The sequence below is a fragment of the Chanos chanos genome, chromosome 7, assembly GCF_902362185.1.
Source record: "Chanos chanos chromosome 7, fChaCha1.1, whole genome shotgun sequence".
NCBI classification, from domain to species: domain Eukaryota; kingdom Metazoa; phylum Chordata; class Actinopteri; order Gonorynchiformes; family Chanidae; genus Chanos; species Chanos chanos.
This window is the reverse complement of record NC_044501.1, coordinates 7,848,513-7,876,033: the sequence shown is the minus strand read 5'-3', so window position 1 is coordinate 7,876,033 and position 27,521 is coordinate 7,848,513. Positions and strand designations below refer to the sequence as shown.

Genomic DNA, 27,521 nt, shown 5'->3' with positions numbered 1-27,521 from the left:
CCAATGACAGTGAGAGCAAAGCAAGTATTGAGGACAGCCAAAGCCTTGAAAAATGCGTTTGGAGCAGCTCAGTGATTCCGTCTTGGAATGATTAGCAGTGTATTGTGTCAGTCCCAGGTTGGAAGAATCAATAATCGATTCTCAAAGAGCTGCGGGGAGAGGAGACAAGAGAGACAAAGGAGAAAAACAACTGTGGAGCACCTGAGCACCTGTAGGCTGAGATCCAGGCACTCCGAGGAACCAGATCTCCCCTTCCTCCTCAGGACGGTGGGAGGCAAGGAGGACAGGGGAGACAAAGAGGGGGGAGGGAAAGAAGGGAAAGAGACACAGGAACAACAAGGGGGGGGGGGGGGGGGCTGTGGGAGGCTGTGGAAGGCTGTGTTGGTGTTGGATCCCTCCTCAAACAAATGTTCCCTGAATGTCGTGGTTCAGTCTCAGAGCAAAAACACACTCGCTTTCTTTGCACATTCAGAGTTGTGATACTGTACTCTTTGTAATGGGTGAGAAGATCTGTGTGAGCTAATGAGCTTGGATAGGTTAATCAAATACATATGGTTCTTCTCAGAAAGTTGATGATTCACTAACAAAAAGGTGAGAGTAAGTAAAGCCAAAAAAGAAAAAAAAAAAAAATGTTACTGTGGCAAGAAGAGTTTTGAGTTATGAGTGAAATATTCTTAAAATCTGAACAAGAACAGTGTGCATGAGAATTACTGTCATTATTTTCTATTTGACCTGGACAGTGATTTTCTGCAAGTGGCATATCAAGCATGTTCAGATTTTATGCAATAATTAATGAATAATCAACCGTCTGCAAAGTCAGCTTCATAACACGCAAACTTGAACAAACATACTGGGAAGATAGGCATCATGTTAAATATCTAACCTTTATTTAAAGCTAAAATAATAAGTACTCAAAAAAAAAAAAATAAGAGCAAAACATTAAGGGTACAGTGTGAACTGACCCTAAAGTGCAGGAGAGAAAGAAGGGATGAATGGGGAGAGTTATGGAGGACAAAATACCAGTAGACTCCAAAAGGAAGAAAAGACAAACAAATATCAATACAAAACAAAACCAAAAAAGCAATTTTTTTTTCAATAAAAAGGCTTGGATAAATACAGAAGATGATCAAAAGTTCATTCCACAGTTCCTTGTTTCATTTCTTTTTTTTGTTTGTTTGTTTTGTTTTTAAGGGAATTTCACAACAAACCAGTCAATTCATGCCAGTTTTGAACAATATGCAGTGTTACTATGTATTAAAAAGACAACTGTTTTATAGTAAATAGTAGCTATTGCACATACAGGAATTTTAAGCCATATATTTGTAATTGTTATTGTAATAGCGATGTTTTATTGGGCATGGCACCACTGTTCTTGACCTAGAAATCTCTTCTTCCCTCCATTCTTAAATTTTACCCTTTTCTCCCATTGTTTCACTTTATTAAGACATTGACCAGGGCTAAGGAGAACCCAGACAAACTACGACATCAAGAGATAGTGGAAGGTGCATTTCAAAGTGCAGATCTATACGTTACCTGCCAAGGAGCTATCAGTCTTTTCGCATATAGCTGAGTAATATGGAGGCTGGGTATCTTGGTCCTGGTCTTGTGCAGGGTGTTGAGGGGAGGATGAGGGAACCATACCAGGATCTAGAGGCAAAGCCCCAATAGAGCATGATTCTGGAAGCTCCTCACCTGCTTTCCCACACTGCATGTAGTGTTGCTCCTCCCCTTCCAGATTTAGCAGGTTCTTCTCCTGGACAGGTTGCTCTGGGGTGGACTCAGATGTCAAGGTAAGTTCCTTGATGAGTGATGGATCCTTGGCTTCTTCTGGAAGCTGCTCCTCATTCTCCAGGGAGAAGATACCGGGGCTTTTGCCGCAGCTCTCGGCCATAGAATGGGCATTGGAATTGGAGGTGGTGCAGTCAAAGCCATAGGACGCTGCTGACGTGGCAGATTGTGGAGTGTCACTGCCCCCCTCCACCTCCCCACCCATCTCTTCATGCTCTTCCAGAGCAGACAGACTATGGGTAGCAGGTGGTGCCTCAAAGCCCTCATTGCAGATGCCAACTTGGGGCTCACTGATCTGCATCTCACCCTCTGTCTCACTGACCTCATCCTCTGTGGCAGAGGAGGATGAAGATGGTGCAGAGGTGGGGGCTGTTCCTGTACCACCAAGTACCTCATCTGCAGGCAGGGTCTCAGGTTCTTCCTCTTCCTTTATGCGTTCTTCGTGAATTGCCAAGTCCTGCACAATATCAGGCACAACACCAGGAACGAGTTCATTGGGAACTGGAGTCGGCTGTTGCTGATGGCCTTCAGAGTGGATTTCCACACCCGAGTTACTGTTGTACTCCTTTAGCTCTTCAGGAGTACTCGTGTCACTGCTGCTGTGAGCAGCTAGCTCAGTACCACTTAGGGTACTGGACTGGGACATGCCACGGGTTGGGGGTACAAGACCAGGCTTACAACCAGTAGTGTCCCCACAGGTGGTAGATTCAGGTGGCTTGGATGAGGGCTCTGTTTGGGCTGGAGGGTGTGGAGAAGATGACCCCCCTTCAGAGGAACCCATCTCCAGCCACGCTTGAGCCGGAGACTGGGTAGGGGTCTCAGAATCTCCCTGCCAGGGGTCAGAAGTTGGACTTGAGAGGAACATCGAGGCAGACTGTGGCGGCTGGGCCCAGGAATCAGCAAATGGATTTGTCTGGGCCCACTGTGCAGCAGGGGGAGCTGTGGGGATCACAGGAGGTGGTTGGACACGATTTAGGTTGTCCAGCTTGTAATCTTCAGCAAAGTCATCCTCATCAGCATTCCCATAACTCTCTAGCCCGCTCTCAGTCACGCCTTCACTAGCCATCTCCACATCTTCGTCTTCCTCTTCATCATCACCATCTTGGCGCTGTTGACGGGGGTCTTCTGCACGTTCTGAGCCCACCTCCATGTCACAAACACGGTCTTCGTCATCCTCATCCTCATCCTCTTCGTCCTCATTGGCAGGAATATCAGGGACCTTCTCAAAGTCTGGCGATCCTGCAGACACCCCCTCACCATCAGCACCCTTCAGACTGGCATCACCCAAGTCATCCATGCTTTCTGTGCCTTCCAGGACACCTGGAGCACTCAGCTCTGATGCCCCCTGCTGGCTGCAGCTCACATCCTCTGAGTCAAACTCTGAGAGCAAGGCACCAGCACGCCACATTGATCCTGCCACTCCTGCTGATCCAGGTCGGGACTCCTCAGTGGGTTGGGTGCCACTCATATCAGACACTGACACCTGCTGACTGCCCTCTTTCTCTTCTTCCTCCTCTTCATCATCATTGTTGATCTCCTGTTCTGCCTTCTCTACCACCACCTGGCTCACAGGGGGCACTGAGGCTGGTGTTGGGAGCTCAAATGGAAAAGCAGCCTCCTTGAATGCTTCCTGTGTGGCTGAAGTTTCCTTCTTTTCTGTTACATCCTCTAAGCCTTGATCGGGTGAAAGGGCCTGGGCAGCTGGTGGTGATACCACAGGAGGAGCTCCCACTTGAGCTGCTGCAGCCTCAGTTGGAATTTCAACAGTTGCTGGCTCTGCAGGTGATACAGGCTCTAAACCAGGGACTTCTGTCATGGGCACCTGTGACTCAGCAGCCTCCTGTCTTGCAACAGTAAGAGAGGTCTGATCACCTGAGACTGCCTCAGTACCTACAGCTAAAGCTGCCTCAACCTCAGGAACCCCACTGCTGGCTGCTACAGCGACAGCTGTTGCTATTGCAGCAGTTGCTACAGCTGCTGCAGCTGCCGCAAGTTCTGTAGACTCTTTGTCAGGTTCTCTTGCGAGAGGCTGAACTGACTGCATAGGTTTAGATGGTTGCTTTGTGGCCTGTTTGGGGCCTGGGGAGGCAGCGGAGGTCTTGCTGAGTCCAGGTTTTGAAGCTGCATTACGAGGACTGGTGGGGACTTTGCGGATGGTTGTGGTCTTGGTTTCAGCTGGTTTGGGTCGAGGTGTTTTGGGTTCAACTGGTCTGGTGGTAGGGGGAGGTCGTCTGGCAGCTGTTTCAACTTTGGAGCTGACTGCTTTGGGTGGCTCAGGTTTGGAAGGTTTGGCACCCAGGGGACGAGTGGACGGAGCAGCCAGTTTCTTGGCCGGTGCACTGGTGGGTGGCTTGCTGACATCTGTGATAGAACCAGAAAGTTTGAGAGTGAGTGAGCGAAGGAAGGCATATCGATCAGCAGGTCCCAGCAATATGATTTAATATTGTTGTACAATCAGCATAACCAAGTGAATTTCAAAAAATGTTTTGTTTATTATTTTGCTGTAGACTGAAAGAAAGATTTAATGAAATTTTTTATGGCCAAGCACTACAACATAGTGTTGCTGGAGAAAACATAATTAACAATTAACAAAATAACGTGCAATAGTATACTCTTACCTCTTTTAGCAGCACCACTTGTGGCTGAGGGCTTGGAAGGCTGTACTGTTGCCGTACGACCAGCAGAAGGTGCTGTAGTTCCTATTTTGGATGATGCAGGCTGCCTGATTGTATTGGTTGCACCCTTCGCTGTAGCGGCAGAGGGAGCAGGACGGGAAGCTGGAGCTGTGGCAGGCCTGAACACAGAGCAAGGAAACCAGTTAAGGTTGGGATAGTAATTCTATGGGACTGTCAGCTCTACAAGAGTAAAAGAAACCTCTTTAGTTTTATCTTTCAGATTCCATAAATCTGCATCAACCAGTAAATGTATAGATGTGTCACATTGGTACTGTTAACCTGTTTCAGATCAATGAGCAACTAAAGAATATTGGAAAGATTTGATGGTTTTAGGGGGGATGGTTTTAAGGTGGAAATGCATGCATGTCTGGTTTGGTTTTTGTTGGTGCAATTTCAAACCATACAACATATGCATACACACAAGTTTGTAGTCATATCTAAATGGGGGCTTCCCATTGACTCCCATTGTCCTGTAACTGAAGAATACTAATCTATCCCTAACCTTAACCAAAGAAATGTTTTGACACTTTCTGTTTTATCAATAACAACAGTATAGTTTAGAAAAACGTTCTCCTAGTGGAGACCAGCATTTGGTCACCATCCAGGCACTTTTGTCAGATTATGCTATTTTACCGGGGACTTACCGGTCCCCAGAAAAATACCAATACATAGACACACACCAGTGGCAGCTGGTGAGCTGAAAACGGGGGAAGGAACAAACCTCCGCTTTAAATCTCTCATTACTTTCAACCTGTTCCTGTTAATCCGCCCTGATTAGCAATAAAACTAACGATTCGCAGGATAATTAACATCAATGTCGTTTTGTGATATAGCTTCTGTTTTTTTACAAACTAATTGAGGCCCGAGTGATAAACTTTGTGTACTGCACTGAATGCTGATGCATTATACAGATAAAAGATCCTGTCTTTTCTAGCCTAAAAGTTTATTCTCAGAAATTGAGATCGATTTCAATAACTTTACTTCCATTTTTCAAATTTGAATTTCGTAACACAAGAAACTACAATGTAAAACACATTGAGGGATTAGTTTTTCAATACGTATTCAGATAATTGCCATCCTTGTTAAACAATTTCACGCTGTAACTTTTGCTATAACACACAAGCTACAGACAATCCACTGTTTCGTGAGCATTTAAACAGCAGAATCTTGCAAATCAGATGAGTACATTCAACATTTATATTCCCTGACGTCGGGCAGACAGCAAAAAGTACAATTATCCACAAATTACAAGAACCTGTGGGTATAACATATGCTACTCAGTTCAGTAAAGAGAAATAATACTATAATGAAATGGTTATCGTTTACTCTATTTACGCGACTGGTGTTAATCATTCTACGAATCGTTAGTTTTATTGTTAATCAAGGTGGATTACGGAACAGGTTGAAACTAATGATAGATTTAAAGGGAAGGTTTGTTCCTCCTCTGCTTCCAGCTCACCAGCCGCCACTGACACACACACACACACACACACACACACACACACACACACACGCACACCTCATCTTCAAAGTCCTTTGACCATCCTTGAATCAAATCACAATCATCTTAGCCTAGAGGAAACAAATGAGTGGTCTCCCAAAGTTCCTTAAAATCAATTTCTCGAGGTTGTTGGAGGTCCATCCTCTGGGATTGTTCATCAGCTAATGCATCATACTCTCATTTCTACACTGCAAGGGAAGGAATGACTGATGGAGGAGTAGAAGCCCAGTTTGTATTGGCCTCAGTAGGCAAGTACGCTAAGGCAAAAGGGAAGAGGATCATCGATCTCCCCGGCATATCCCCCAGTCGTTCAATGCTCTTGCTCCCTCATTCATGTTCTCTGAGGGGGGAGAAGGTTTAGTGATGACAGGGGCATTTATTACTCCCACACTGTAAGAGCACTTACTCCATCACTCCACTTCACTGTCACTACCCACACCTACAATTTATACTACCTCCATACCTCCCTTTATTACACAGAGGCTTTATTCACAGTCCGGTTGTAAATTAACACTGTGTCAAGACTTATGCCATAAAGAATTCAAGAACTCTCGCTTGTTCGACTCAGTCACACACAAGTACCTGGGTGCACAGGACATTGCTGGCTAGTCAAAGACAGGACAGCCTTTTTAGAGAGTTGCCTTCTTTTGGAATTACCCACAATGGTCATAGGAAAGCGATGTAAGTTTTGGGCCCCTCAGACCATGAACATTTCAGCATTTGGCTATGCAAAATCTAATGTGCTACTAAAGAGATGGCACTGCTTCCCTCCTCACTCAGTGGCCTACAATGAGCTTTCTTCAGTCAAAGCCCTCTCTGCTATAGTGTGAACATCAAAACTGACCTCAGGTCAATTGAGAGAACGGCACATTCACTCTACAGACACAACAGCCTGGAAACAGAGCAGGAACCGTGCCACGAAAAGCTCGAGACAACCTCTCATTCAAAGCATTGCTTATTTGCCTCTGGTCAGTGTGGCCTTGGCATGAGTCAGTCTAGTGTGTGCGCCAGAGTAACCCACATTCAGCTCTAGCATGAGCACGTTCATGTAAATCACCTCAGTCATTGCGGCAGTTTGTGGGACTGTGCTACGTTAACCTACATAAGACTTGCACAAGTGTATGCTAACGCTAGCAGCTGAGCTGCTCCTGCAGCCTGGAGCTAGAAGTCTATAAAAAGAATGCAGACAGTATACATTGTTGGAGAAGTAAAGAGGCTGCATGTATGTCAAGCTTGTTCAGAAGGACCCGATTTTCAGGAAATACGGAACACATAAGAACAGCAGATCTTCAGATGCACAAGCTGAACGTTTTCTGCAACACGGACTAATTTGAGAAACTACACAGACTGCACATGCACGAATCTCCAAAAGGCACAAAAGATGACTCTGGGGGGAAAAAGTTTTGCCAGAATGTAGAATTGCCTACTTCACTGTCAATTACCACGATAACCATCATACTTTGGCTTCCACACAGACAAAATGGGCAGTGAACTCACCCAGAATACAAGACATGTCTAAATGATGGGGGCCTGAATGCTGAAACGTCTGCCCCCCCCCCCCCCCCCCCTCTCACTCAACAATGGCCATTTGTTCTGGAACGAGGACAAAAGAGTGGACTCCAACATTGGACTTCAGAGACATTCCATACATCCAAGGAAAGTGGGGCATTAATTTGCGTCGTCTGGCGTTTTGCATGACATGACATTGGATGGAGCGGATGGTGAAAAAAAAAAAAAAAAAAAAAAAAGAAACAGATAACAAGATTGCATTTAACAAGGACAGCCGGTCGTCAGTCTCGGTCCCCGCTCTGTCACAACACAGACAGAATTTGAAATGATATGACGGCTCAATTAGTCTGAGACTTGATTGTTATGTTCATGTTATATCCTTATTATACTCAATGACCATCATCAAGCCAGCTTATGCTCACTGTAGCTGTTTTGGATTTAATGACTCAACCACAGGCTGACAGCCATTCAGTCGTCAAATGTCAACATAACATCCTGCTTTCAGACGAGGATAACACAAAGTTCTTCACTAAAATGGGTCCAGAATGAAGACTCTCAATTTAAAATAGAGACTAGTTCTGGCCTTAACTCATGGCTTGCCCATGAGAGCATCCCTAAAAGTGCTACCAATTATATGTCCGTGTTTGAGGACAGACAAATGACTGTGATTGATATAAGGCTAATAAAACAAGCTGTTCATGCAAAATCCTCTAGCCAGTTCACCCAAGAAAGGGACTTAGTGGAAATAAGACTCACAATGAAATACTATATTGTAACTGTTTTGGTAGGTACAAAACCTTTGCTTATGGATACTGTATTGAATCTTAACATTATACTGCTGTGCATCTGCACTAACTCTCTCACTCCTTTCTCTAACTCTCATACACACACACATACACAGGGGAGGACTTCGAATCCCTTGGCACCATCATTTGCATATTAATGCTTCAGTTTAATTAAGCAAAGGGTATTTTAATTGTTAAGATGTGCATTATCAGGCGTTAAGCAATCAGCACTCTACTGGTAAACTCAGCCAAGGGCAAATAACATCCTTCAGTGTGGAAAGCAGGACCCAAACACAAACATTTTATCACACAAACATTTCAATTAATGAACTAACAAGTCCCTGTAGATTATTTTGTATTGTTCACATTGTTATCACAAAATTAATTTCCGCAAAAGTGTGAATTTCATTCCATCATTATATTGTTTAAGGGGGACCAAATTATTAAGTGTTCGCCTCTAAACAACTGAAGAACAATGGTTCTTCAGTTTATGTTTGGTGGATTGCCTTACAAAAGCAATAATTTAGTAAGTCAGTTTGCTCATATGAACTGGTATGAGGTATTTTCAGAGCGCACAGTTTTTCCCCCTTTGTGATTGTAATAAATTATAAGGTCATTCAACACAACCCTGGAAAAAACACTGTTTGCCTTGCAAGTGGTCCAAAACAAGCACTTCTCTACGGCTTTGGTCAAGACAAGAGAGAGGGGAAAAAAGAATTCACAGAGTCATCTTGGACAGAGAACGGCAAAGTCTCTGACGACAAAACAATAGGATCCTGACAGGCTCACAGTTATACAGGTTTAAAAAAAGTTGCCGTGACAAACTTAAAACCATAGCAACTGCCGCAGTGAAAAGGGCAGTCTGCCCCTGTGCCAAAGACACATTGATGGATGCTGTGCCTTGTTTCTGTTAAGCCCCAAATCCAAAGCCTGTCCAAGACTGGGATAAAACCCTTTTTCCTTGGTTTCAAGACTCGGTCAGATGCTCGAATGTGTTATGTGCGCATGCCAAAGCACATCTGCTTAGAGTCCAGCGGGTTGCAATCATTTTCATCACTGTAGGAAACCTCACAGCTCTGAATAAAAACGACACGACAAGTTCATTCCATCGGTCACCCCGTTTAACGAGATGACGATGCAAAGCTGAACAGCACACAAAAACAACTTTTTAATCAATTTCAGCTCTGACAACGAAATCCAAGGCGCTGCACATAATAAAGCTACACTTCAGAGCTTCTATGTCGAGGGGGGAAACAAAGAAACCTTGCAGCTGAGACCCTACTTAATAAGACACGACCCAAGCGTATATAAACATGCGCGGAAAGAGCCACATTTCTATTAACCTACATTAGCACTCTGCTCAGTGTGACTGATTCACAGTCTCTTCCTCCAAACATCAATCACAGACGAGCCTCAGGCCTTTGGCTACCTCGCAACCTGAACGGCAGGAGGATGAGAGAGAAGAGGAGGAGTAGGAGGAGGACAGAGAAAAGCAGGGGAGGGAGGGCAGAACAGACCGGCTTTAACGTTGCATAGACACGTCAGAGAACATGGGGCTCCAAGGAGCAAGGAATGTGTATAGTCGGAAATGGTTCACATATGATTTGGTGGTTCGAGAAGACCCACCGCTGGGGGGAGAAAAAAAAAAGGTCTTCCAACGTCTGGCTTGCGTTTTCTGCGACATCATAGACACGGACCAAATGAGGGCCATTTTGTCAGCCGAGCTCCATCACTGTCCATGACAGCAGTATTAAGGAGAATGACTCGACAAACTCACAGCAGGACAGAGGAGATAAGCGGGTACATTTTAGCCCTCACAGGAAACAACCACTTCTCCACTTATACATATATATATATATATATATATATATATATATATATATATATATATATATATATATATATATATATATAAAAATACATACACACACAGACTTCACTGTATACACACAGAAATTTTTACCCTCCCTTCTCTATCAGTACCTCATAATTTATCACTCTCTCTACTGCGATTTCTAAGCCCCGTATACCTTTTAATGTATCTCGTTTCCATCAGTCCCCCTTTCCAAATTATTCCTTTGTTCCTTCAGGCCTCCCTTTTATCTCTTCTCCTCCTCTCTTGCACTCTAAAACGTACACACACCCCATACATGCCGCACATACACATATATATATCAGTCTAAATTCCTCCCCTCCCCCACTCTTTTTGCTAGCTCTCTCCCTCTCTCTCTCTCTCTCTCTCTCCCTCTCCTCCTCTTCATATTTCTGTAATTCTGTTACGTCCCTCCATTTTCTTTCTGTCCCTCTGTTGTGCTGTTCTCTCTTTCTTTCTGTTTCTCTATTCTCTCAGTTTTGGGAACAGGCAGTCCTGTTGGCTTGTGTGTTCAGAGAGTCATGATTAATTCAGTTGTACAGCAGTAGGGCAGGGCCTGACTGAGAGAAACCTGCTCCTGTCGCTTACACAGCCAGAAAACAACAACAACAACAACTACGGACCAGTGTTTGCTCTCTGTCACATATGCATTTCCACACAAACACACAGTGTGTATAATAAATAACACCAACATGGTGATGATGTAAAACATTAACATTCTGGCGATTCGAAATGTGTCACATGCAACGTCTGAGTGACATTTTTACCTTTCTACACTCACCGACGTCAACAAGTATACACGTTCATGCAGCAGGAACTAAAAGGCTTAATTTAATTTAATGCTGCAACAGAGATACACCTTTATGCATTGATGACTTGCAGTGATACAAAACATCAAAACAAAAGGCTAAATTCACTCAGGTGAATTTTGTTGTTTAGGATACAAGAAAACAACCACACAGGTTGGTTAAGATCGAGACTAGCGCCAAGTCTGGGCCGTTTTTTGTTTTGTTTTGTTTTAAAGTATATTTTATGCTTAATGTGTGTGTGTAGGTGTGTATGTGTGGGTGGAATAAAGCATTGTTGGTTATGTCTGAGGACTCCTGATCCAATAAAGAGTTGCATCAGAGAGGAAGTGAAGTGGAGATGAAATCAGATTAAGGGAATAAAGCAGAACATTGAGAGAGAATGACACATTGAGAAAGCCAGAGGGAGATTATTTGGACAGACTGCAGTCTTGTTATTTTGTTGTTTGCAACTATTGTTACTTTATTGCTTTGGCGAGAGAGAGAGAGAGAGAGAGAGAGATTGGTACTGGTCTTGAAAGTTGTCTAATAAAACAGACGATGCTTGATTTGGAGCAGAGTGCCTAGAAATAACTATCACCCTCAGGGCAGGTCTCAGAACCCTCCAGAAATTCAGCGACAAAGAGATGGCTATTCAGTCAAAAACTCTGGCCCTTCAAATACCAGCTGTATCTCTGCTTCATTTCTGCGCGTATGACTCAGAATGACACCGAGAAATCTGACCCAAAAAATCTGCCATACAAACAAAGGGCAGTTTTCCACAGTCTGGGCCTGTGGTAATTGTCAATAGTGTAACAACCCCATTCATTCACTGAGATCTAGAATGCGCAACGCTCCAAATTTTGGCTGCCGTCCATGGTTGTGTCGCAAGTCAGGCCAGAATCATTTAGAGAGCGTTCAGTTTATCAAGATTCATCAGATGGATGTGTTTGGGTCATGGGAACGGTCCACTACAATACGTTTACTATAACGATATCTAAATTTGCACAGAAATCAATTTTACGTTTACAGTCTTTCCAGGCCTCGTTGGTAAACCAAAGGATATTATCAGCGCTGGCAAACAACCTCTGCCTGTCTGCATTTGTTTTGTTGTGGTGCCAGCTGCATTTGAATGATTGGCCTTCCAAATAAAGTCGATTCACGAGCCACATCAACCAAAACCTGCCATTCAAATGTAGCCAAACATGCTAAACCACACCCAGCAGCCAGTCATGCCTCACTGGTTGTCTCACCTGGTTGTCTTGGGAACTGTTCCAGCCCTGGGTGCAGCAGGAGCACTCGGTTTGCTAGCAGTTGCGTTTGCAGTCCTGGGAGCTGCTGAGCGACAGAATAGGAGAGAGGGAGAAAAAAGGCAAATGAGAAAGACAGGACTTACATTCCCTTACAACTGACTTTAGGTTCAACAAAACAAATTCCAAGTAAATGATGTCACTGATCACCATGAGGGGGGGGGGGGGCAATTCAAATGCAAATAACACACAAAGAAAAACTATCCATCTGCATTTGTCATAGATATTTGTTTCCCAAGCTATAGCCAATATAGATAATTCCTGATGTCCTCAACAACCAGTGTAGACACTCATAGTTAACACGTCTGTACTACTTAACATCAACAAGTTTTCCTGTGAAGAGTAGTGAAGGAGGCCCGAAGGAACATCTCAGCAACACTTAGGATTTACCTGTGGTTTTTGGCTTGGTTGCTGCTGCAGCATTTCCAGTAGGTGGCCTCCTGGTTGGTGTGCCAGGTCCCGTCGCCGTTTTCGCCCCGTTGGGTGCAGATGAGGTTGTCGGGGGTCTGGTGACCCCTATCAGCTTCTTCTCTCCCACCTTGGTCTGGGTTTTTGAAGTGGTGGTTGCAGCGGTACCAACTGGCTTTTTAGCTGGAGTTGTGGGTCCAGTAGCCGAGGTGGGCTTCTTCCTCTCCGCCGCAGTGGTGGAGGTCTTCTTCGCCGCATCGTTTGCAGATGATCTCTGGACCCCGTTAGCCAATCGGCTCTGAGCTGTGTTGGGCCTTGACCCTGCATTGGGAGCGCCATTTGTCCTGTTGCCCACTGTGCCAGGTTTTCCCTTCACCGTTGCTTTGCCCTTGCCTTTGGGATCTGTCGACTTGCCACTGGTCTCCGTGGTCGCCGGGGGCTCTGTTGGGATTTCTGGTTGCGGTTCATTTTTGGTCTCTTCAGGCTGTGGCGGTGATTGAGTCTGGTCTGCTTGAGGCTCATCTTCCATAGCTGTGGCTGCAGCTACGGGCTCCGCTGCCCCCAAGACCTCCACTGGATCGTCCGGAGTCGTGGCAACCCCATCAGGTTTCATCTCCTCCTCTGCCTGGCGTTCACTTGCTCTTGGACGTGCTTGCTGGATTCAGTGCCACACACTGAACCCAGGGTTTAAGGTCAGTTGGCCAACTTAATAACTACCCTGTAAGGAGAATTAACAACAAAATAAAAACATCAAAACCTCTGAAATAAACACCTACACAGGAGCATAATCGTAGATCTTTATAAAAGCTGACAGCATAAGCTGAAACAGTTCATATTCAAGATAAATAAAAGGAAACGTTATGGACAAAATGGAACCAGTCCAGAGACTGAGAGCTTGAAGCTAAAAACAGGAAATCCACCAACAAGGGATCCAAAAATACAGTCAGAGCTCACAGGATGACAGAACATTGACCCTTTGGGGCACCAAAGACAGGTCATCAAGTACAGGCCACATACAGCCAGGGAAAAGTTACTGAAATTTTCTACAGTTGTGCCATGATCAGATAATTCAAATAGTAAAAATACTCCCTGATTACTTCAAACTAACATCATTTCCAACAAAGAAGATCTGATCCCAGATCATTGTTTTGCAATGTAGTTTCAAACAAACATGGGTGTGACAAGGAAGTCACGAAGGGAGAAACAAACCTGTGACATTACATAATCAAAAACGCTGCTGATTCCATGAATGAACAGCTAGGGCTGTCTGTTTACAACAATCTCACAGGTGGTTTCCAACAGACAGTTGAAAAGTAGACCTGGTCAGAGAAATATTTGGATTATCTGAATAACCGGGCTCTGTCCCAAACCACCTCAGCGCTCTGCTTCCTTCTTAATTACGAGTGTGGGGGTCACAAGACAAAAAGCAGTTTTGATAATGATTTCACAAAAGCATTAATGTGATATTGTTTTAACACAATAAATGTCCTGTTGGAATTTCAGGAATACTTAAGTCCAAATGAGCACAAGGCAAATGAGATATCGACCAAGATTCAAACCCTGTAATTTCTTATTTGGTTCAAGTCCAAAGAAAAGTAACCACTAAGTGAGTAGTAGGTACTTCCTTTGGCCAAGCTGCACCACCAATTTATACCAGGGCAAGGAAGGTAGGTGCGGGGGCGGGGGCGACTCTGTGAATTCTACTCATCCATTTTACCGTGAAAAGACACCCTGAGACAAAGCAGGGAGAACCCATCTCTGCCATCGACAAGCAATCACTCAGTGAGACTGATCCACATGGAGCTTTCAGGTCCAATACTGTGGGAGGCTTTTACACTGACAGATAGAGAACTGGATCAGACAGGCGGAGTACTGATGAGCCAGATCTACACAGATGAGATGGACAGATACAATGATACACAGCGTACACAGCTGCACAACAGAATTGTTTGCTACTCTCCAAATTCAAAATTCAGTTTCAAAACACCCTTTTTTTTTTTTTTCTACATCAACATACATGTGAAGTCCAGCACCAAACAGATTTACAACAGCACGGTTAACAGACACTTTCAACTGAACGGGTAAAAATGAGGACTCAGCAGGGAGAGATTAGAAAGTGGTTGGGGAAAAGAAAAAAAAAGGGGGGGGGGGATGAACCCTATAACCCCTCTTTTTCTCCCTCTCAAATGCGGACCCCTATCCACAGTGCTTTTTGTCTTTTTCATTATTTACTTCTCAGTAGCTTTTTTCCCACTTTTCTTTTCTTTAACTTTTCTTACATCCCCCTCCAACACACACACACACACACACTCCCATCCCCTCTCTCTACTCCATAAGATCTCTTCCAGTCAGCAGGCCCACAGATGGTCCAGGCAGCTGAGCTATTGTGTGGGCTCAACAAACAGGGCTGGCCAGACAGACAGACAGACAGACAGACACCCAGAAAAGGCAAAAAGAGGGAGGGACACCACATGAAAAGAGATGGAGAGAAGGAGGGGATGAGGAAAGAGCTGGAAAGAAAAGGAAAGCCAGTGAGCAAAAACAACCAAAAAAAAAAAAAAAAAATACATGAAGCTTGGTAATGTCAGAATTAAGGCTTCTGCCTTGCGTACCACACAAAAAGACTGGAAAGTTTTACGAACGGTGAGGGGAGAGACAGAGAGAGCGAGAGAGAGAGAAAGAAAAAAAGAGAGAGAGAGAGAGAGAATGTCCCAGTTTTAAAACAGTGACAGTTTCAGGCAAACCACAAGCCAAGACGATTACAACAAGTGAGGTCATTACTCCAAAAAGTTGAAAAAAATTCCCCTTACTCCAAGTTTCCACGGCAATGACAAATAAGTGTGTGTGTGTGTGTGTCTGTGAGAGAGAGAGAGAACAGCATTCAAACCAGATTTTGCAAACAGAGACCATGTCTGAGGCAAGGTCTAGTGAATAACAAAACTGTTGTATACATTCCAGAATTACAGCCTCTCCACTGAAACAAAAAAAAACCACGGACGTGAACACACTGCGGTCAAGTCTTTCATGATTTTTATTTCAATGCTTCTCACTTTAGTCCCTTTATCTTACTCCTATTCTCTCTCTCTCTCTCTCGGACACACACGGACACACCTACTCAATTTTTAAATAAACTCAAACCAGATGAGTCTCTTTCCCAGAGTGGGCCATGGCGGTGAAACAAACATTACAGGGAAGCTCTGAGACACACCTGGACAACACCTCAGGCACAACCCAATGCCCAACTTCCTCAAATCCCAGCCAACTGGTTTTCATTGGCTCTAACTGGCTGTGAAAGTGATCTCTTATCAGCTTTGTTGCCAAAACACACTTGCACTTTTCTGAGCATACCTGCGTGCCCTGCCCCTAAACACAATGGTCTTGTTTTAAACTCAGAGCAAGATAAAGAAAGTCACCAATCAAGTTGTGCTTTTTCACTCAACCCCCTCTTTCCACTTGCGTCTTCAAATAGCTATAAACTTAAATTACATTAAATGGCACCGTCACCGCGTCCGACGTTGATCTCTGAACGAGTAGACGAACTAAGTCAATACCAGTGGGTTTGCGAACACTGTGAAAGTCAGAAACCGATACTGGGTCAGCACTTTTACTCACGAGGGCCTGTCTTGTCAGAGGATGAACGAGTGTTCAGAAATGTTCAGCCTCCTCATGTCCTCCTCAAACTCTGAAATCCCCTCTCTCTCTCTCTCTCTCTCTCCCACAATCATTCATCCACCCCCTCCTTCCCTTTCCCCCCTCCTTGCTTTCGTTCTCTGCGGCTGTTCCAGTATCTCCAGCATTCAGATGCCTCCAAGGGGATGTTCTGTTTTCCATCCACAGCACTCCTCTCTGTCTCTCTCACTTTCTCTCCCACCATCTCTCTCTCTCTCTCTCTCTAATTATCAAGGCTCTGTGTTGCAATGTGTTTTGTGTAGATCTGCAGTCTCATTCACGACAGCAGGGACTGATCTTCCGCGTGTCTCGATGACAGACACCTCTGCTGTGGATCTTTGTTAATACACAGATTCCCAAAGGCACCACCTCACTGGTTCTCAGAACCAACAGAACTTACTGTAAAAAGGCCAGTTTCAAAGAGGTTTCCAAGCTTTTATGGACTTGTAACCTGAGGAGTACACACAGGTTTGTGAAGTGTGATGGGGACCATACACACCCACACACACACACACACACACGTGCATGTAACTGACGGAGTCTTAAAAGCTCCCGATAACCTTACTGTAATGTGTGTTTACAGTGACAACTATGGCTGCAAGGCAACACGTCTGGGTTCATATGTATGAAAACCGTCAGAGCCAGAGAGCTGATCTGTAATCAGCCATCCTGGGTCCATATAATTGCATTTATCAGGATCATAAAAGGCATGAGTGGAACCCAGATCAGCACTCTTCTTATGATGCAAGAGAAGGTCACCATCGTTTAACACTGAATACTCTCTGAGTCAACTGATTTGTGGGTGTGTGTGTGTGTGTGAGAGTGGGATTAGTGTTAGTGTCAACGCTGTGACCTGACCCGGTTTGTGCCGGATAAAAAGGATTTTTTGGCGTAGAACAGAAAGGCTGAGAGCCGTTAATACACAGAGCTTAATCAAACCTCATCAGAGATCTCACTCTAGCACAAGCCATGACAATGAAACACACACACACACACACACACACACACGCGCACACGATCAGGAACCACACACCAAACTGCCAATAAACACACTTAGCCTCAGTGCATTACAAATGCAATTTAAAAAAAAACAAAAAAAACAATTCTAAGACAAGGCCAAAGACAACTACACAGCTCGTCTACAACCCATGCAGGCTGCGATCCGCGTTCACGCTTCCATAAAAACCAGGCTTCATCCAGAAATTCCCCACTCTAAAGCAAAGCCCCGTTGTCCCCGGGTGACCCGACCCGGGGCCCGAGTGGATTAGACTAAGTGAACACGAAAACCCGCGTCTCCGATTTCAAACCACCAGCCCAAAGCAAAGCGCTGGCCTAAAATGAAATGAATAAATATATAAATGAAGTGTGGATCCTCACACTTTCATGTTCTGCACGTTTGTTTTTTTTTTTACTGTTGTCTTCCACACACACAGACATGCATATTTAAACATATATACATATTTATATATACAAACGTGTAAATCACTGTCGTTACCTGCGATTGATGAAATAAGGTTATATAGTAAACCAGGGTTGTTTTTTTCCCCCCATCTGCTGCGTGAAGTACGTTAGGGAGACTGTCTCAACGTCCGCGTGTCTTAACGCCAAAAAAAAAAAAAAAACAAAAAAAAACACTTCACAGACACCTGAGAGGCGTTTGTGCGTGTGACAGAAAAGTTGTCCCCCCTGCTCTGTCTGTCCGCACCGCACTCTATGTAACAACATCTGTGTAGAGCTAAATGGGTCAAAATGTAATACCTATTTAAATGCATACACACACGCACGCGCGCATGCACAGTCAGTTTGGTTTGGGATTAAACGACATCTTTTCAAATGTTTTCTGGGCGCATGAAAAGATGGGTTTTTATATGGGTGGTAAAAGCTTAAACTGATAAACTGCTACTTTGAATTCCAAAGATTAGCATGAATGCCACCACATACACACCCCAAAAAAAAAAACACAACCACCCAGACACACAAGCATGCACACACACACACACACACAGGGCTGAGGTGGAGCTTTAGGGATCTGTTTTTAGGCTCTGATGTATAAACAGATGATGCTGAATAATTGATGATGATGCATATTTGACAACTTGGGTAATTTGGAGAGATTAAATGCGAGATGCACACACCCAAACAACCACACACACACACACACACACACACACACAGGGTCTGGAAAGTTTATAGTAGCTTTGCTGGATCTTTTACAGTTGTTTTACAGGAACAAGTCATTTATATGAAGAGTGTAAGTGATGCCAATCTTTTAGCTATGCACCCAAACCAGCACTGAGATGTCACAAACACGCATTTCCAAAACAATCTAGAAAAGTGAGCGTTGGAACTTGCTGTAGAAGATAAAAGGGTGTGATACGCACTGCAGTGGAATGGTGGCATTGCAAATGTCAACACACACACACACACACAAACACACACACACTATCAGGAACAACTTTGCAGAGATACCCTGAACAGAAAACTGTGTATGAAACATGAAGATGATGAGACAGTGGTGGGGACCCATAGAGTCATTCTGCAGCGTTCATGACTACTCTTAACCATTAAAAAAACCCACCTATATTGAGTGTATCCCAAAAGGACAAATAAAGGCAGGGAACCCTTAAAGGCAGTGGTGTATTTACCAGGCACTGTGAGTGTTTAGTGTAAGTCACCCATCCACATTCCTCCCTGTGCAGCCCCTGTGTCTCACGGGGAGGATCCTAACAGCTGTCAGAGCAAGGATTTCACTCGTCCCCTGTGTGTGTCTGCGTGTAAGTGTGTGTGTCTGCGTGTAAGTGTGTGTGTATGTGTGTGTGTGTGTTTGCGCAAGGGTGTGTGTAAGTGTGTGTGTTTGCGCGAGTGTGTGTGTGTGTAAGTGTGCGTGTGTGTAAGTGTGTGTGTGTGTGTGTGTGTAAAAGTGTGTAAGTGTGTGTGTGTGTGTGTGTGTGTGTAAGTGTGTGTGTGTGTTGCTCCTACGCAGAAACCCAGTCGGCCACTTCCTGCATTCTTGAAATTAGAGCCAGAAGAAGCACTAACCCGCCGCGTCACAAGCCCTCCCTCCATTTTGCCTCCAGCGCTAAAAAGCAAAGCGTTTTTCAACCGTAACCACAGAGTCCTGAGAGCCGAGAAGTTTTCTGCCTACAGCGGCCGACGGGCAGCAGCAGGGACCTGGACCAGCGGCCAAAGCCTAGTCTGATAATCACCACCAAAAACCCTCAGCTACAAAGCAGGCATCCTGTACAGAGGACATGGAAATAAGGAAAATCCATCTCTGTTTGCTTTCACATGCAAAACACATACACAGTCACACAGATACACACATATTGCCGCCCCCCCCCTTCTCTCTCTCTCTTTCTCTGTATTACCAAACACACATTGTCAATTTAGTGAGAGCATAGTGATCTTTCACCCCCTTTTTCTCCCCTTTGTCCATGAGCACAGACTGATGGACAAAACCCAGGCAGAAAGACCAGACCTCAGTTAAATACATATTTATAACACCAGAGTGGTGTTTTCAAAAGAGCAATAGAAAAGTAGCAATTTGATATAATAATAATAATAATAATGATGACAATAATAATAATGAAAATAATAATAATAATAGATCCACGTTCCAATGATATATTTTACAAACTTGGAAGAGTTTCCTCAGATGTGTACAAATCAGAGAATGAAAGTCTAGAAGAACTTCTGCTACTGAAAACAGGAGAGGAGAAATGCTGCACCAATGAGGAGGAGACTTTGAGGAAGCGAGAGAGAGAAGGGGGGGGGGGGGGGGGGGGGGGGGGGGGGGGGGGGGGGGGGCAGAGAGACAGTCAGTCCACAGCTTTGTCTGACCATACAAGGCAGGGTTGCAGGATTCTGCAGTATCACCACACTGAGCAGTTTGGTACATGCACTGTACACACACACACACACACACACACACACACACACACACTGCAAGAAAAAAAAAGCGCAAGAAAACAGGGTACAGATCCAGTCTCCTGATGAAAGCAGCCTCACTCTTTCAACAACCCCTCTCTCTTCAGCCAAGATATCTGATCACCCAAAGCCCGTCAGAGTTCCACGTCTCCACTAAGTCATGTTAAGTATTGGGCTGTTGGATCCACATGTAAAGCTTTCAACAGGAGAACCGAGAGCCAGGTTGGCATGGCGACGCTGAAGCAAGGCCGTTGTTTAGGTCTACGTGTGGGGTCTTTGTGAGGCTGGAATCGGAGTAGCTGGCATCAGGTGTCTTGAACGGCGGACTAATTGAACGTTATTGTCCAAGGAATGTTTCTTTGGACAAATGAAATATTGAAACTACGTGTTGAAGACGAAAAAGCACACATCTGGGTTTAAGTGCACATCTGGGTTTCAGCTATTGTTTGGCATCTAGGCACTGCGTTATCTGAGAGAGTTATCTGCAACCCACACAGTGTGTGACCCGCTAATCTCCCTGGCATTCTTCAACATGCTGGACAAGAGACAAGAAACCACACACACACACACACACACACGTGCAAGCATACATACACACCAGTGAAAACAACGCTGCATTCGTTCCAAGAAAACAGAGCGCGCGCGCACACACACACACATACAGAGACACACACACAAACACAGTAAAAACAACACTGCATTCCTCCCAAGGAAAAAGGAATGCTCACACGCATTTTGTAATGACGAAAACTAGCACTATGGGGGACGCTACGACTTTTTTTTCTCTCTTTCCCTCACAGCCATCTCCCTCACTCTCAAACACACACACACACACACACACACGCATCTTTCAGCCCCAACTCTGTGAAGCTGCATGTTACTGCTCACCTGAGGGTGCTGATCTCTTAATGTGCTCTCACAGTCCTCTGTGCAGGTTTACTAACCTGACCTTGACCTACCAACATAAAACCTCCACAATCCGCAAGAGACCTCCCGTTCCTGGAATGCTAAAATCCCAGCGTGGGGAACAATGGAAGGAGCAGTAAGACCTCCCCTTTCTCCTCAGTGTAGCTGCCGGGGGCTTTACAGAGAAACCCGGGTTTCTTTCATCTTTTCTTTTTATCTACAACGCGCATGCTGTTTAAGGACAACTGTTTTATGCCTCGAGTAGCACAGTGAATAAGCATTGGGCAGACACATTTTGCCAAAGCTAATTAGGTGAAGAGGACTCTCTGCTTTGTGCTTTGGTTAGACACCTTGGAACCACAGAGCATGGAAGACACCCCCCCCCCTCCTTTTCGCTGTCTGTTCTTGACTTTCAGTCTATATAGCACTGGATCTACAGATTGACAGTATTTACAAGAAAACGTCGGTTATTGTGCAAACCCTTCATCTCCTCCAGCGGGTGAGGTGAAGTGGTATCACTGAGCTAAATGACCTCCTCCCCTAGAACTGCACGAAGACTCCATTCAGACAACTTAGAGAGAGCCTCAAGACACTCCCCAACGCACTCTGACAGTAACAACAGCACGCCACCCACCCCACTCCCTCCACACATCATGGGCATGCCCCCCCCCCCCAGTCTGCTGAGTCACCAATCTGTATTTCGGGAGTACCACCCTAGCGGGCAGCAGCAGGGCACTGCCCTCAGGGCGTGACGGAGGCGAGGAGCGGGGTGTGGGGGGCTGGGGGGGGGGGGGGGTTGGGGGTGTAGGCTTCTAAAAGGGATAATTTAACTCACACAATAGCCGGCGTTAATCCGGAATGATCTCGACATGTTCCAGTCTGGATGAAACAGAGGAGGGAGCTAAAACCAGACAATGAGATAAGACGTGGTGCACGCCGCGCCTGGTAGGTGACAACTATCAGACAGTCAACCATGTGTGGGGTGACTCCAGCACACAGGGCCGTGTTAAAACATTCACCTCAGATAGCCTGTGGTTATGCATGTTTTAATGAAGACGGGAGGAGACAGGGACCCGGCCGGAAGCCAAGATACTCCCACACACACACGTATGTGAGGAAACCGCGAGAGCATTCTAGAGCAAAACAAATGCAAAGATTTAAGTACAGAACTGATCATGTTTCATGTTCTTTGTCACAACAGGGGGGGAAAGAAAGAGTGTTTTCAGAACATTTGCAATTTGAACGGTCATTACAAGAGGGGAAAAAAAAGGATGAGAAATCATAGAAATCATTAAGAAATCACAAAAACTGTTCAATGAGCAACATACAGTTGAGCATTCTTCCTGATTCCAAAAGAAAAAAAAAAAAAAATGAATACCAAAGGAAAAAAAAAAAGTTAAATCCCAACAATACAAAGTAGAAAAGAGAAGAAAAATTGTCAGTTCGTTAGCATTCGGCATGCGAGTAAACAGGAAGGCCCTGCGGGAGCAGACGGTTCGGCGGGTCCGACGGGATTAGTGTCAGAAAGATCTGCATCCAGGTTTGAACTTGGTGTGAATGGGGCTCAATGGCCCTGCTGGGAAACGGGAAGGGGCGGTATGGGGGGGGGGGGGGGGGGGGCCGTGTGTGGCGGGGCGGGGCTAGCCGGCTGGTAATTTGAAGATTAAACAGAAAGCGGTTCTATTGTCTCGTGCCGTGCCAACAGCGGAGGGCCTGATGAACGCGGGGGCACGTGGCATCTGGTGAGCCGGGCGTGAGGTTGGCAGTGCCAGAAACGCGGAGGCTGGTCATCAGATAGGGGCAGAGAGGGACGAGTCGACATCGGTTAAGTGGTGAAAAACACTCTTCTCTCGTGGCGGGGCGGAAAGATAATACTGGAAACTACAGCATCACGGGTGGATCAATTACCATGTGACAGAAAGGGAGGGGGGGGGGGTGCTAGAGGCAGGGCAGGTGGAGAAGCGATGGCGTGATTCTCTAAACACACACACACACACACACACCACACCCCTTGGCACACTAGGCTCTGGACACACACACAGCAGGACATGGTAATGGATATGTCCATGCCCGAATGGATTAAAACCACAGGAGATAGGAATCATCTTACAGTTCACAAGCAGAGACAACACTCCGCATCTGTCCATTTAAACAGCACTTGCCTTATCTGTGGAGAACTGCCTGTTTTAAGGCCTCTTTTAGACGGACACTTTTCAACCCTGCGAAGAAATCAATCAACAAACCAAACCACAATCAACTGATGAAAGTGGAATTAGGGATTGTTTAATCTGAAAGCAGAATGCCTTTCCGATTTAATTTCCCGGTCCAATCCAATCCTAACCTCGACCCAGTCTAACCAACAATGATACTGACTAGATAATCCTTCTACAAATCAGTTTAAGAGTAAATCACAATGTAGATCAACTCTGAATAAAAAGTACCTTTCAAAGTAGGTTTTTGGGGGTTTTTTGGTCCATACAGCATCTTCCTTACTATGTGCATTTGTGCAATTTGTGCTAAATTCTTGAATTCTCAGTTGAATTCTCAAACTGACTACCTCAGCTGAGTTTGAATGTAAGACACACACACACACAGAGAGAGAGAGAGAGACACCACCCACCGTCTGGGTGGCTTCCCTCCCCAACAAAACACCGTTACGAAACTGAAGGGTCGATGACTCTGCATACACAGCTGACCGGAGCAGAGCCGGGGTCAGAGTTAAACTGCAGCGCAGCAGAGGCGACGGATGCCGCGACCGCTTTAAGGACGGTTCGGCGCGCTAACGCGGCGGCGGGAATGCGATGTTAAGCGTGCGCGTCACGCCCTGTAAAACGCTGCGCGACTGCCTCAGCAGAGCTGGAGTCAACGCACTCAGAGAAGACTAAGGAAAGACATTCATTTACAGGCATCACTGAAAGAGAAAGACAGAGAGAGAGAGAGAAAAAAAAAACCAGTCTAGAGCGTCAAACAGAAAACCACAGTGAGACAAACAAGCATAATTTTCTATCAGAAACCTTCCTAACAAGAAAACCACATTTCTGCTGAAGACGTTAAGTCTGCACATTGCATTGTGGGTAAAGGCTCATGAACGGACGACTGCCATTAAAAACCGAGTGTCACCGGTGGAATCCGCTGTCTGCTGAACGGTGAAAACGAGGACCAGAAAGCCTGGTTGGAACTATAACCAGCTGACCCAACCCTGGAGCGCCCAAGTCCTGCCCCAGGCAGAGAGCAGCACAGAACCCACGCCTTCAGCAGATGCAGGGACTTGACACCCAGAACCGCTCCACAGAGAGCAACTGGAAAATGACAAGTTATTAATCATAGCTACAGCCTCGTCCTATCCAAGAAAAAGGCACGCATGAAAACATCTGGTCGGTTCAGCCCCATGCTGGCACAAAACCACATCTCGAAGTCCAAAATCCACTTGTTTTTTTTTTTTCCCCCAATATCCCTACCCTCCCCCTCCCCCTCCCCCGAGAAACAAGTGTGTGCCTTTCTCAGCTAGTCAGAGCCTTTAGGAAGGCAGTCACATGAAAACAAAAAAAAAAAAAAAATATGGGAGAGGTGACAGTGGTTCCGAAAAGGAAACCGTGGAGGCTCCGCCCACTTTTCACTTTCACGGGCACATTTGAATGAAGCATTTCCTTATGAATTCTTGAAAGGCCTCCTCCTCACTTAACAGAAGAAAACATCATTAACAGTGACTCTAAAAGCAAAGGGTAGTAACTAAATCTCAAACAGTAGCCTAAAAACCCCTAAAAAAAACAATGTGGAGACAACCAAAAGGTCGTAACTGACGCCTAGTGCTAAAATAACCAACAGCTGCTGCAGCGTACACACGCACACACACATGCACACACACACACACACCCTGTGTAGGCTGACCTGAGGTCTGACAGGGCAGACACACTTTACAACAGTCAAGGACACATCAATCATGCCGTTCGCCTAAATGAAGACAAGGAGGTACCACTTTGGGCAGGTTGTTAGAGTATTTTAATCTACAGTCAGGCAAGCCAATGTTAGCTGAACGGTTAGTTAGTTCTATGTTAGTCCAGTAACCAAATTAACTAAATTTTGGGCGAGTGGGCCACATTAGACGGCTACATCTGCAAAGTAAGAGTTAAGTCACATCTTTGCATGTGGAACGTAACTGTTGACAATCTACGATAAGACAAGCTGTTTCTTTTTTAATTGTGCTGTGTCCATCTCCCTGTTTAAACCATCCATGTTCGATGGAAACACATAAAGAAGACAGCGGTCTATGACGGCCAGAGTAGCTTAGCCATCATTTCTGACATGTGTGAGACTGCGCCTCAAATGGGACCCTTTTGAGGTGTGGTCCCTCACCCGCCCACCTCGAGCTGGCGGCCTCCAAAAATCTCCCCTAATTTGTCTTGTGAGTCACTCATCAGGGAACTGTAAATTAGATAAACTGTCATCAGCTGTTTTAACCTCTTTTCACAAAGGTGACAAGATAATTAACCACACACACGTTTCCTCTAGTATCAACATTTGATATAAATAGATCTGCAGCTTTACCGTCCAGAATGTTTTGGCATGTATTCAACATATATAACTAACACGCCTTTCCTCCAAAAGTCTCTCTCCCTTGCGTTCAATCTGAGGAGGAAACGTACTGTTCCCCCCAAAATATTACATAATCTGCTGCCGAGGAGTAAAGCCGCTCTAGACAGAGCTGAAGATCCGGCATTCTTGGAGACAAAGCAGTTGGGACGTCACGAAAATGAACTAATTGCGTCTCTGTAGGATTCTTCAAAATACCGGTGCAAAATAAATAACACGAGCCAAAGAGGTGGTGTTGTTTTTTTTGTATCTACACTTCGTGGCAGTGAAAGCAAAAGAAAACAAACCTGTGTATGTGAAACGTGTTTAAAATGATACTCCTCAACACGTACACTTCCTGCTAGGCTGAAGTTCTGTTTCCCTTTGGTCGTACCAAAGCCAAGCCCGGTTACAGAACTCCAAGACAAAAGATTAAAGGATATTATACGGTATTGATTTCCTGTACGTGATAGCAGGCGTATCTGGTAAACGAGAAGGAACAACAGGCCTCTAGTAGGCTAGGAGGTGATTTATTCAAACCTCGGTCGTGTTCTTATACAAAGAGAGGGACATCGATTCTACTTAAGTACTGTGAATTATCGACCAGTGCGCATCTGTTTGAAAAATAAAAGATATTATTATTTTCACAGTCATTCTTGACAACACGTTGAATTAAAATATCAGCTGGGATACTGATCACTTTAGTGCCAGTGATAAAGAAGTAATTCATTATTTTGTGAAGAAACATCCACTGGGAGAAGTATACGGCGATAAAAATACAACGGAAAAAAGACTGCTGTCCTCTGCATGAGTCTGGGGGAGCAGCTCAAAGGAAGCATTTCGATGGTATTAAACACTGCCCTGAATCACCATGGTCTTGCGACCCAATTAAACCCGAAACGGAGATATTGGACAACGTTTTCCAGACGGCCTTTGTGGTCCTCTTTCCTAAAACAACGGTAGCCAAATAAGAGTGGGATATTAGGCTACTATCGGGATGGAGTTTAACAGATCTCTAATAAAATGCTTTACCTTCTCTTAATGACAAGGAAATCCCACAATCGGAATTCTGACATGGGCAAAGAGTGAAAGGCAAACGTTGCCTTGCTCGATCGAGCGTGCAGCCAAATAGCTTTGCTAAGACGTCGAGTCGGACTAACCCTCTCCAGTCGTCTCTTCTCGGGGAGAAAACGGAATCAACAGTAACAATAAGTCGGCTACATTTCAGCCACATTAATTCTAATCCGTTAAAGGCTGCTAAAACTGAGGACTATGAAAAAGGCGTCGTAACCGTGACCATTGCGGGGCAGGAGCCTGTGCAGAAGCACAACGCATGCTGCATCTAGAACGACCATTACTAACCCGACAAAGACATATATGCTCATTAAAACAATCCTAATATCATATGCAGAGTAAGAGACGACATATATATATTCAACAATATCAATAGCAATTCCTCACCGTCGAAATGATGTGCACCGCTGCGCCTTCTGACTTTTTCCTCCGTCTTGGACTTTAGTTGACGCCGCCAAGACACACAGTTGAACTGATGAATTCAGCTATGTGAGAGAATCGCGTGGGTTTAGTACAACTCTACGCCCCTCCAGGCCCCTCAGGCTGTAATTCAGTAGCTATTGGAAAACCCCCAAACCGCGAAATTTCTGAAAATGTCTTTCAAACACCCCTGCACGACTCCGGACAGGTTCTGAAATCAGGCGACGGGAACAGTTTCCCCCGGGGTTGCAATATTAATTCTCAGGGAGTTACCAAAAGCGCACCGACGGGGGGACAGGGACAAAACGACGGGATTAACCAA

The 27,521-nt window shown here is 45.1% G+C and overlaps 1 protein-coding gene across 2 annotated transcripts; it reads right to left on the bottom strand.

Moving 5' to 3' along the window:
• Positions 1-874: 874 nt before the first annotated feature.
• On the bottom strand, positions 875-27,521 carry prr36a (proline rich 36a). 2 transcript variants are annotated; one of them, XM_030780504.1, is made up of 5 exons: positions 27,167-27,521; positions 12,617-13,352; positions 12,170-12,254; positions 4,407-4,582; positions 875-4,149 (listed from the first exon to the last, which is right to left on the bottom strand). In XM_030780504.1, exons 2-5 carry the CDS (start codon positions 13,245-13,247, stop codon positions 1,523-1,525), a joined length of 3,519 nt encoding a protein of 1,172 aa, XP_030636364.1. In that variant the 5' UTR covers positions 13,248-13,352; positions 27,167-27,521; the 3' UTR covers positions 875-1,522. The 2 variants fall into 2 exon arrangements, with proteins under 2 accessions (XP_030636364.1, XP_030636365.1); XM_030780505.1 differs by having other exon boundaries at positions 12,170-12,251.